This window comes from Myxocyprinus asiaticus, chromosome 8 (assembly GCF_019703515.2).
Source record: "Myxocyprinus asiaticus isolate MX2 ecotype Aquarium Trade chromosome 8, UBuf_Myxa_2, whole genome shotgun sequence".
Taxonomy (NCBI): Eukaryota; Metazoa; Chordata; class Actinopteri; order Cypriniformes; family Catostomidae; genus Myxocyprinus; species Myxocyprinus asiaticus.
The window spans coordinates 51,877,374-51,890,288 of record NC_059351.1 but is presented as its reverse complement, the minus strand read 5'-3'; the positions used below and the strand labels follow the sequence as shown (position 1 = coordinate 51,890,288).

Below are 12,915 nucleotides of genomic sequence, written 5' to 3'. Positions count from 1 at the left end.
ATGCTGCTGCACAAATACACACTACAATAATCCCCCAACAAAGCAGAGAAGCTGCACAAAACACAGAACATGTGAATACTAAACACAACCCCCCAACTGACCCTGTGCAAGGTCAGGGAGGACGGGGAGCAAGTCATCCTAGTAGCACCCTACTGGCCCACCCAGACATGGTTCTCGGATCTCACGCTGCACAAAACACAGAACATGTGAATACTAAACACAACCCCCCAACTGACCCTGTGCAAGGTCAGGGAGGACGGGGAGCAAGTCATCCTAGTAGCACCCTACTGGCCCACCCAGACATGGTTCTCGGATCTCACGCTTCTCGTGACAGCCTTCCCCCCCCGGCAAATTCCCCTGACGAAGGACCTTCTTTCTCAGGGACGGGGCACCATCTGGCACCTGCGACCAGACCTCTGGAATCTCCATGTCTGGCCCTTGGATGGGATGCAGAAGACCAAAGTGGCCTACCACCCGCAGTGGTAGACACGATCACTCAGGCTAGGGCTCCCTCTACGAGGCGCCTGTATGCCTTGAAGTGGTATCTGTTCGCTAAGTGGTGTTCTTCCCGATGTGAAGACCCCCAGAGATGCGCAGTCGGATCAGTGCTTTCCTTCCTGCAGGAGGGGCTGGAGGGGCGGCTGTTCCCCTCCACCCTGAAGGTGTATGTAGCTGCTATTTCAGTGCATCATGATGCAGTACAGGTAGATGGTAAGTATTTGGGGAAGCACGACTTGATCATCAGGTTCCTGAGAGGCGCTAGGAGGATGAATCCCTCCAGACCGCGCCTCGTCCCCTCATGGGACCTCTCCACAGTCCATCGGGGTCTACGGGGAGCTCCCTTTGAGACTTTGGAGTCAGCTGAGCTTAAGGCACTCTCTTTGAAGACTGCCCTCCTGACTGCGCTCACTTCCATCAAGAGGGTAGGGGATCTGCAGGCATTCTCTGTCAGCGAATCGTGCCTGGAGTTTGGTCCGGGTTACTCTCACGTCATCCTGAGAATCCGACCGGGCTATGTGCCCAAGGTTACCACGACTCCTTTTAGGGATCAGGTGGTGAACCTGCAAGCACTGCCCCAGGAGGAGGCAGACCCAGCCTTGGCATTGCTGTGTCCGGTGCGAGCTTTACGCATCTATTTGGATTGCACGCAGAGTCTTAGAAGCTCAGAGCAGCTCTTTGTTTGCTTTGGTGGACAGCGGAAAGGAAGCTCTGTAGAAACTCCTCCCCCTTTGGGTAGGACCTACCATGGGACCTCTCCACATGACATACTTCCGACAAGACTCAGTAAGACCATGTGACGTATTCCACTCAAAATACCCCCCCCCCCTTTTTGGCTGGGTGAGGGACACCCCCCGACGCAGACACTTATGGTTCCCAGTCAGTTAACAAATTCCACTCTTTTTGAGGAGAAAAGAGAGGGAAAAGAGGCCTCGCTGGGCTAGCCTGTCCCTATAGTTGGGCAGTCGACTTGTTCCTGATGGACCGTTCGACACTCATAAGAGCATTGGGGGAGGTTACGTGACGGCCTGGTGTGCTGGCTACAAGGCACACAGCAGTCTGCCCGTCACACACTGCCAGTTCACGCAACACAGTTCAGCTAGTTGTGCCGTTTTGTATAGGGACCACTAGTGTCACTACATTGACACAATGTCGAGTGAGTGACAGATAAGGAACATCCTGGTTACTTTCGTAACCTCCGTTCCCTGATGGAGGGAACAAGATGTAGTGTCCCTCTTGCCACAATGCTGAACTACCCACTGAAATGGCTGGGACCTGGTCTCAGCTCCTCAGCACAAAACCTGAATGAGTGGTTGCATACCAGCTCCTTTTATACCTGTATGTCCGGGGGAGTGGCATGCAAATTCAACTCGCCAATTCTCATTGGCCATTTTTCAAAAAAGCAGAGGTGTTTGGGGCTCCCAAGAGTGACCCCTAGTGTCACTACATTGACACAACGTCTCGTTCCCTCCATCAGGGAACGGAGGTTACAAAAGTAACCAGGACGATCATCACCATGGCTGGGATTTGTAAATCAATTTTGTATACAGTGTTGATGTCTGTGCATCTGTGATGAATTGTATTGAATGATGTTGTCACACTCGGCAGAGACAACATCTGCTTACAGATACTTACTAAGTTAACAGTGCATCATTTTTTACAGTGTGTCATGGCAATTATATACTCAGTGTGTGATATATTGGCATTTCACAAGTGATTGTGTGTGTGTATATATATATATATATATATATATATATATATATATATATTTACTCTGTCTCTCCTTTTCCTGCTTAAATTCAAATTTAGATTTCAATGTAACATACACCAAATCTCATGATCTTTATCAATAGCCTGTACTGGGATGTTTTGAGACCATAATGAGTGTGTGATGTTTTGGTGCATGTCACTGAACACTTTACTGTAGTCACATGTACGGTATAATTGGCCACTCTCTGGAAATAAACTTTTTGAAAATTACCTTAAAGTGTTTCCCTGATCCTGTACACTTGCACATTTTGTGTAGTATGATGTAGTGTAAGATCAAGGTTTGTGGATTGTCATCTGAGGCCAAAGCTTGTTTTGATGAGAATATGATTGTGAGTGAAATGTTTGGGTTTGACATGGAGGTTGTTGTACAAATTAGTGTGTCGTTTTGAGATTGTGCTCAGAGTTTTGTTTGTCTTGGTAAATGAGAACAACTAAGTTGACATGATTCAACATGTAGTTGAATGTGTTTAAAAAATCAATAATGCTAAATAACTTTAAAGAAAATTGTTTATATATTTTATTAATTGAAATCAAGAACTGCATATTTCTACAATTCATCTGCCTACAGACTACTTTACACTAAACATTTTAAATACCATGGCCCTCTGTCAATATATATACAGTATATATATATACACAGTATATATATATATATATATATATATATATATATATATATATATATATATATATAATGTAATGATTCACAATGAACAATAAAAAGTGTTAAAAGAAAGTAGATTTACATCAAAATATATTGACACCTGTAAAATAAGACTTGGAGTACATGTTAATAGCTTCAATTAACAGAAAATCACTAAGACTTACATGTCATACAAGAATAATAATAGAATCACTTTAAAATAATGGCACTGTAGTGTTTTTCATTCTCTGAACATGGACTCTGAAATTTTCTATGAATTTTGGGGGGCACTTTTGATGGCTTTGTGTTCAAGTCCAGGGAAAATAGTGCTCAACCAATCCACATACTGCTGCCTGATCTGAAAGATAATGAGACGAGATGAGTGAGTATATGTGTTCAATTAAACCTCTGAAATTCAGGAACAATGATGGAATTGCCAACTTCCTTAACAAAAGACGTAAGAAAGGATATTTAGAGAGACAATTAAAACTGGGTGAACATTGGTTGTATTTCAGAATCAATCAAAGTGAATATACAGTATATATATATATATATATATATATATATATATATATATATATATATATATATATATATATATATACAGGTGCATCTCAATAAATTAGAATGTCGTGGAAAAGTTCATTTATTTCAGTAATTCAACTCAAATTGTGAAACTCGTGTATTAAATAAATTCAATGCACACAGACTGAAGTAGTTTAAGTCTTCGGTTCTTTTAATTGTGATGATTTTGGCTCACATTTAACAAAAACCCACCAATTCACTATCTCAAAAAATTAGAATACATCATAAGACCAATAAAAAAAACATTTTTAGTGAATTGTTGGCCTTCTGGAAAGTATGTTCATTTACTGTATATGTACTCAATACTTGATAGGGGCTCCTTTTGCTTTAATTACTGCCTCAATTCGGCGTGGCATGGAGGTGATCAGTCTGTGGCACTGCTGAGGTGGTATGGAAGCCCAGGTTTCTTTGACAGTGGCCTTCAGCTCATCTGCATTTTTTGGTCTCTTGTTTCTCATTTTCCTCTTGACAATACCCCATAGATTCTCTATGGGGTTCAGGTCTGGTGAGTTTGCTGGCCAGTCAAGCACACCAACACCATGGTCATTTAACCAACTTTTGGTGCTTTTGGCAGTGTGGGCAGGTGCCAAATCCTGCTGGAAAATGAAATCAGCATCTTTAAAAAGCTGGTCAGCAGAAGGAAGCACGAAGTGCTCCAAAATTTCTTGGTAAACGGGTGCAGTGACTTTGGTTTTCAAATAACACAATGGACCAACACCAGCAGATGACATTGCACCCCAAATCATCACAGACTGTGGAAACTTAACACTGGACTTCAAGCAACTTGGGCTATGAGCTTCTTCACCCTTCCTACAGACTCTAGGACCTTGGTTTCCAAATGAAATACAGAACTTGCTCTCATCTGAAAAGAGGACTTTGGAACACTGGGCAACAGTCCAGTTCTTCTTCTCCTTAGCCCAGGTAAGACACCTCTGATGTTGTCTGTGGTTCAGGAGTGGCTTAACAAGAGGAATACGACAACTGTAGCCAAATTCCTTGACATGTCTGTGTGTGGTGGCTCTTGATGCCTTGACCCCAGCCTCAGTCCATTCCTTGTGAAGTTCACCTAAATTCTTGAATCGATTTTGCTTGACAATCATAAGGCTGCGGTTCTCTTGGTTGGTTGTGCATCTTTTTCTTCCACACTTTTTCCTTCCACTCAACTTTCTGTTAACATGCTTGGATACAGCACTCTGTGAACAGCCAGCTTCTTTGGCAATGAATGTTTGTGGCTTACCCTCCTTGTGAAGGGTGTCAATGATTGTCTTCTGGACAACTGTCAGATCAGCAGTCTTCCCTATGATTGTGTAGCCTAGTGAACCAAACTGAGAGACCATTTTGAAGGCTCAGGAAACCTTTGCAGGTGTTTTGAGTTGATTAGCTGAATGGCATGTCACCATATTCTAATTTTTTGAGATAGTGAATTGGTGGGTTTTTGTTAAATGTGAGCCAAAATCATCACAATTAAAAGAACCAAAGACTTAAACTACTTCAGTCTGTGTGCATTGAATTTATTTAATACACGAGTTTCACAATTTGAGTTGAATTACTGAAATAAATGAACTTTTCCACGACATTCTAATTTATTGAGATGCACCTGTATATAAAATATATATATATGACTATCTAGTTTCATGTGTCTTGTTCTCATTGGTTTATTGTCTTGTTATCTTGTATTCAGTTCTGTTTTGTTATTGGTTCCTGTTTATTAGTCTTGTTATTATGTTCATTAGTTTAGTCTCGTCATTGGTTGTCTATGTCATGTGGTTACCCATGTCCATGTATTTAAGCCCTCATGTTTGCCATTGTCTCTTGTCATGTATTGATTATCTGTAGCTGATGTAGGTGTAACGTCGTGTTATTGTTTTTTCTATTAATCATGTCAAGGTTCTGATTTATATTCAGTTTTTATTTCACATTTGAATTGTAAATAAACTGCACTTGGATTCTTCACTTCATCATCGTCTTCATCTCGTCCTGTTTTCAGCCAGCCTGCGCACACGTTACAGAATACTCGACCAGCCAATATGAACCCAGCAGTTGCACTCATGTGCCTCCGCCAGGGGAATCGTCAACTTGAGGACTATGTTATGGACTTCTGTGGACTTTGTCAGTTGGTGGATTTGGGTGAGGTTTCTTTGAAACTCTTTTTTTTTTTTTTTTTTTTTTTTTCTTCATTGTGGCTTGGATGAACCATTATATTCTGTGTTCCTTGGGTGCTTTGTTGATTTAAGTCTAAAGGAGTAAATTGACTTGGCACTTCTACTGAGTGGTTCATCGTTTACTGTGGGAGTAGTTGATGAGGAGATCAACACTCCTACTGTGTCCATCACACCAGAGTCCACCACCACATCAGAACAATCCACTCTGTCCACCCAGACCTCACCAACATCAGAGTTCGTCGTCATGGCCGCCAAGCCTGAGTTCCCCATCATGGCTGCAAAGCCTGAAGCCTCAGCCATCACAGAGCCAGAGCCAGCGCCTGAAGCCTCGGCCATCCCATATATATATTTTGTATTGTTTGATTGTAACCGGATAGGTTTTCATCTTGATAGGTTGTCACCAGATTTGTGACATGCCTCTTTTGCTGCATTATGTGCTTCACCAATCAGTGCCCACCTTTATTCTATATTAAGGCTAGTTCATGTCACTGTGGTGTGCGTCATTGAGAGGTCTCTCTTTCCAGGGCCTGACTTTACTACCTGAAAGTGGAGTTCGGGGAGACTTCGGTAGGCTGCTGATCCCCAGTTACATTGTGCCCCCTGTACATCTGCCAGTGGCGTTTCTTGATACGGTTCAATATGATCAAATCCCTGGTAGGTGAATATCTGCTTGTAATTTCTCGCTTGGGCTGTATGAATTGTGAATCTCCTGATACGCAGCTGTTTTGATTCAGTTGAAGCATGACGTTGTTTTGCTTCTAGTAGATGAGATTGCTTCAATTTGGCCAAGCTTCTGAAATTGTCTTTTTTATTTATTGTATCTTATCTGATATTTGTACATCCCATTACATTTTAACTTTTCCATTTACTCAATCTATCACCTATTGGAATCAAGGTTTTGGGGTACTTGCTGGATTTATTACTGTTCTTTTTGTGCTTGTGTACTAAGCTCTTGCTGCTCTGCACTGAGTTAGGTCTATTTAAGAGTCGTTTGATCCTGTTATAATGGGCATCATTCTGTCTGATAATTTTGTGTCGTTGTGTCAACTGGTATAGTCTATATACATCTTTTGTTTCCATTCCATGTTGCAGGTTCTGAGTGCAAAAGGCATGCAAAAAAAAAAAAAAAAAAAGATTTCTGATTTATTCTTAGTTTATTATTCATTTTATTGTCAGTGCATTGTATATTTCATTAAAATATGTACATTTTTGTGACTTTACTCACGCCTCTTGCCTCTCACTGATGGAATTAATCTAAGTGATCCTTTCTGGGGTTAATTGTCATATAATTGCTTAATTCCCTGAGTGAATTTCTCAGTGTGGCGTAGTTGGCTACATATACAAACTTGGAATTTCACGCTTTTCTGCATGCCGCTCATCACAAAGAAAATATTTAATTTTGAAAATGTTAACATTTTTGGAAAATTACATTTAAAGATTTATCTGGAGAATATGTTACCAGTTGTCGAGTGTGAGAAATTCAGAACAATCTATTTGCCTTTTTCTTTAATGAAAAAATGCTTGTCAACACAAAACTTTAATAAACTGTTATTTCTTTTGTTTCATTAGCATACCTGAATATATAGATTTATTTATGGATGGAAGTAAAAATGGTTTAACTGTTTTGACGTTGACACTACTTGGATGTGGTTAGAGACATTAACCCAATTGGGTTAATATCAAAGAGAAATTGTAAGATATCCTTCATACATATTGTTATCCTACAGGTAAAGTAAAAGAAGGCTGACCTCATTATTGAGGACACAGTAGATCAGGAAGATGAAGGTTCCTTGCTGGGAGTTCAAGCTCAGAAAGAGAATCTCCACCACCTTACTGTTATTTGTGAAGAAACCCAGAATCCAGGGGCAACCAAGAACCACAAACTGAGACAGTGTTTTAATGACCAGAATCCTGAAGAGAGAAAGAGAGATTAAGCAAGGGAACAAAACATATTTATGGAATGTCTCTTGAGGATCTCTTTACAATATTTTAAATGCAATGTTTGTTACTTAGTTTGTTTCATCTGTGAAACTCCTGCATTCAGTTTTGTGAGAGTTGAGTTCAGGCTGACGATGATGCTGATGAAGAGAGTTGTGTTTAACTGCAGAAAACACAGAAGAGTCATATCAATTTCTTTTTTTACTTTTCCTTATGGTGCAATAGTCCATTGAACTTTAAATCTATTTATAGGCATTAGCATACATCATATTATTGTGGCAGATGAGTGAAGCATTAATTAGACAAAAGTGTTTTTAGAAGGCAATATATTGTTTCCATTCGTAGTTCACTTCAATGCTGCGTCGCTGACGCAATAGTGACACGCAAGTGGACATGTGGTCTGAAGCCCTCATACAATCACGCCAATTTATTGGCTAAAGGAGCTTTAACAATGGCCCTAAGGAGCTATGTAATGACGGCAAGCCTGTGGAACTTGCTTGGACCACTTCATAGATGCACTGCCATTTTGTGGGGGAGGAGATGCAAATTACTATCTCTGTCCCTATTCAATGGTAGCATGAGCATCGTGCTCCTTGCTCCTTTTAGGCTGTGTTGACTCTGCACTCACTGATTTTGCAGTCCTTCCAAGGGTTAAGGATGTTTGTTTTGAGTTCACCGTCTGCCTCACTCATACTTCCCAGTGTCAGTGTGTATGGAAGGCCAAATGAGTCACAATTTTACATAAAAAAGAAAAGAATACCAATCAGAATTTGCTCTGTCTCCCCCTGTGGCTCAAGTCTAGCCTCTGCACCCACGGCCGGGTGTCTTGGGCCATGCGTACTCTATGCAGTTTACAATATCACTATGTACACATGCATCAGACAGATGCTTTTGGAGCATCTCACTTTGGTTGCATTCCTTCATAAATGCAGAGTTTTTAGGTTGCTGTGTCAAGTTAAACAGAATTTGAAACTTAAAAAAAAAAAAACAGTTCATAAGACCACAGCATTTGGAGTTGTGCTTCATCCAGCACTTCCTGATCTTATATTGTCTGCTGTCAGTAAGTGTGATTTTGTTTCCTTTTCAGCTTCTTGTTGCCTGTTCAAGTGGAGCAGTCTGGGACATGATTAATTGTGTTATTTTTTTAATGTGTTAACTGTTGATACAATTAATCTCACTGAGTTAACACATTAAATAGACAGCCCCTAATATAAAATCAGCATGGCTGGGATTACCTGCTGCCTCATGCCTACGGCTGATAGATTGACGTACAGCACTCTTGCTTGTGTGATATTGCTTTATTATATTTATGTGTATACAATATATATCAGACATGTTCACAAGTCCTGGAGGTCTAAGTCAAGTCTCAAGTCTTTCAAGGCCAAGTCTAATTCAAGTCTCAAGTCTTTGGTCATAAGTCCAAGTCAAGTCTTATAGTTATATAATAATTCTTTATCTGCAACTGGTCAGTTTAATAAACCCTGAATAAGGCTAATTAAATTTGAAATATTATAACCGACTACTTTAAGGGATTTCTTTGTTTATTTATTTAAACTTGTCTAATAAAGTACATAAGATTTTACTTTAATCATGGATTTTATTTTTATTCAGGAAACAATCAATAAACTATCTATTTATTTATTTATTTTGTATTTATTTTTTTGATTTAAAAGAGCACATATTTCACACAGAAGGAATACTAGCTTTGTCCATAAATCTTTAAGGCTTTAAAGCCCTTTATTCTATTTTGCTTTTGCCCTTTTGAAAATGTACCATAGTTTTAATAGTTTAAACAGTGGTATTTATTTGTAACCTGACCGTGGTAACCTCAGGTAAAACCAAGCATGGATCGTCACTATCATGGTAAAATCTAACATGAGTTCTATAAAACAAACTTTGCCATTTTTACAAAGAAAAACAGTATCCTAAACACATTTAAAACTATAAATAAATAAATAAATAAATAATAATAATAAAACATTTATAAACTGCCATAGTTGTAACAAACATTAATGATATTCCCTCACTTCCCTAATGAAGCCTATTATAAATTTAATAGAGCAATAGTGGTAATACAATATTTATTATGAATATATGTCTGCCTAAAATACTACAGTCAATACAGTTAGTGTTACTATAGTAAATTCATTATAAAGGTGGTGATGTGTGAAAAGTCTGCTAATTTATGTCTGTGCATGTTAAGGCATTTTCTCAGCATCAGTGCTGTATTGTCGGGCCGTTTAATGTTTGCTCACCGAGTGGTTTGCACCAGACGATTCTGTGCCAAATTCAAATGTTTCTGTGACTCACGCTGGTGTACAGTATACATATATACAGTATGTTTAAACATACTGTAAAACTTACTGCTAGAAGGACACAAACAGGTCCCAGAAAACTCCAGATAAATCCTTTCTCCAATTTAATCCAGCATCTGTTAATGGGGAAATACTCAAAATATAAATATCCACAGATTACTTAAAAAGGCACTAAATTATAGCACACGTTTTAAATTAAAACTACATTTGAATAATAATTAAAACAAAAATACAAGCTTACTTTTCACTGCCATAACCCTCAGGAACCAGTCCAACAGACACGCCCACCACAACCAGAGCAATCATATATCCAATCACAACGATGAATCTGCTGCTAAGCACCTCCCTCTGTTTGGAGCTGATCTGTGATAGGTTCTTCACACAGATGAAAATCAGCACAGCTTCAATGAACATCCACACAAAGGAGGAGAGAAAGAAGAAGTGCAGAACACTTGATATCACTGCACACAACACCTGGAGACAGTGAAAGACAGAAAGAGATTATATTTATTATAATTCTATAATAGAAAATACATTTCATCTGGAGTTGTGTCAATAATTCTCACCTGGTTGGGGCGTATGTAATTCAGGAACTTTTGTGTGAGCATGAACAGAAGGTGAGCCAACAGCAGACTCAAGCAGAGGTTGATTCGAGCCACATTGTTCACTCCAGGATTCCACCGGCAAAAAGCAAAAGTCAACAGGGCCAAACTGAGAAACACCAGCCCTACGATCACAGCCACCAAATTCAGTATTTTCATCAGTGGATCATCCTGAGAAAATATCATGTCACATCAAACAGGAAACTCGGCATCATTTTCTGCTCCAGATCAAAACTCATTTCAGTGTTTGTATCGTTATGAATACTATTAGGAATCAGTATATTCTGAATATCTCCAACAGTTGGAAAACCCCAAATCTCATTCAATGCAACCAACAAACAATTACAATAGGTGTGTTCGACTTCATGCAGAGCTGTGCAGACCGATTAGCGCTGGACTTGAAGCAGTGCATGTTGGTTAGAAATTTTGTTTGACTTGAACCGATGTCACTGCCGCGTCACCGTTACGTATGCCATGAAAGTACCACAAGAGTGATTCGAGAGCAGCCGCCTGGAGCTCTGAATGATGACACAGCTCATTCATGATTGGTCAGACTCACAACGTGACAACGGTTACACGTTTCATGAGCTGCGTTCATAATTGCATACTTCACATTAGGGGTGTGCAGCAGAGCCATTATCTGTATTTGTATCTGTATCTGTTCATATGACAAACTATCTGTATCTGTCTCTGTATTCGGATAGAACTGGGTGTGGGCGGGGCTTACACAGGAAGTGCATCAAAACTAAATGAAATGCCCATGTTTAAGTATTACTCTTATATTTATAGCTTCTATTAATAAAATATGCTTTGTATATGCCTTTTCATAATAATAGCGATAATAATAATAATAATAATAATAATAATAATAATAATAACAACAACATACAATTATTATTTTAAAAACATTATTTTATGAAGCTGAATTTGTAGGCTACATTAACTGTGGAATATGTTTTGGTTTCTCCTGGTATTTCAGATATTACTATATGCATGAAACAGAATTTTTGTTTGTCTGTTCGTGTATGATAATATTCTGGAGGCAAGAGGTGTCAAGCAAAATGTGAAATGTCGAGCACACATTTTGCAGTGAATAATAAATACAAATTCAAACATTAAAAGAAATTCAAATAAAAAAATAGAAACAGGTGAATGTCCCGTAAGTCTATCAGGAATTTTTACTTCACTAGAGTCCAAGAACATTTAACATTCTCAATAAATTTAGCACAGTTTAAAGAAGAAGAAAAGCATGTTTCTCTTTCTTCGTTTTACATAAGGAGGAATATTTCTAATAGATAAATACTCTATGGAGCATTTTAACTTTTTTTCAGAATAAAGTCTTAACCAGATAATTGTCTTAATCGCTGATGTGGATATAAATGTGGTCAATTTTAAAAGAGGGATAGACGAGCTCCGATGTAAAATCATCTCTTCAGGTCTGGAATTTAACATCGCGCTCAGGTTAGACTATAAATAAATACATGAGAATCACGTGTGAATTGTGTGATACATTAACAAAAGTGTACATGATGTCCTATCTTAGTTAATATTACACTTGATAAGCTCCAGATGTGCACAATAAACAGAAACTGCAAATGGAGTCGAGACACATCCGATCTGAAATCACACAGTGTGCATTTTCATTCATAAAGTTTACACTTTAGAAATACTGGCAGCACAGATTTATAAAGTCGTAATTTTGGACGTTTATTTAAAATGTCAATTTATCCTTGTGCTTTTTAGATTATCCGTCAAACGAACATTTTTTATATTATTTGGATGAATCCGTTATTCGTTTTGAAGTCATTATCCGTGCCTTTCTGAATAAGGTATTTGGCTTCGGGCACATCCATACTTCACATACTACTCTTACTACTTCTGCTATGTCAGTCTTTGGCACAAATAAGAGTAGTGTGGTAGTATGCCATTACCATGGTTTATTCTGACACTTCCAGTTTGGCAAAAACTCTTACAACTCTGTGTTTTTATAACAACACATCATGTTTCTATCATGCTATATTATATTTCTTGATTTCTTGATTTCTTTCTTTCAATCTGTTAATAGCACTTCCCTGTCTATCAATCACATTGGGCGATTTAAAAGAGTGCGCTCATAAAATGTGAGGTCATCATAGCAACAAGGTCAACTCTGCCTTACTCTTAAATTAAGATTTCTTTAGTAAAACTTGCTCTTAGCATTTTTTTTTTTTTTCATAGCTTTTAATCAAAAACTCTTAGCTAGGAAGTCTTTGGAGAACTCCTAGTTGTACTATACAAATCTTTGTGAATATGGGCCCTGAAGTCACAACAGGGCCTTTGTGTTTTATGCAGTTTTTCCAGTTAACTTCCATTTTTCACACTCGCTGTTAATCCTTACCATTGTAAAATGAGCGACCATCTTC

At 38.7% G+C, this 12,915-nt stretch overlaps 1 protein-coding gene across 2 annotated transcripts in view; it reads right to left on the bottom strand.

Moving 5' to 3' along the window:
- Positions 1-3,040: 3,040 nt before the first annotated feature.
- Positions 3,041-12,915, bottom strand: part of LOC127444713 (adhesion G protein-coupled receptor E3-like) — a 242,069-nt gene continuing 232,194 nt past the window's right edge. Inside the window, exons 12-15 of one of the 2 annotated variants that reach the window (XM_051704260.1) lie at positions 9,961-10,027; positions 7,668-7,759; positions 7,407-7,569; positions 3,041-3,269 (exon numbers count right to left, since the gene is read on the bottom strand). In XM_051704260.1, the coding sequence (XP_051560220.1) occupies positions 3,183-3,269; positions 7,407-7,569; positions 7,668-7,759; positions 9,961-10,027 (409 nt within the window). In that variant the 3' untranslated portion in view covers positions 3,041-3,182. The remainder of the gene's footprint in view (positions 3,270-7,406; positions 7,570-7,667; positions 7,760-9,960; positions 10,028-12,915) is intronic. The other variant, XM_051704261.1, reaches the window with a different exon arrangement.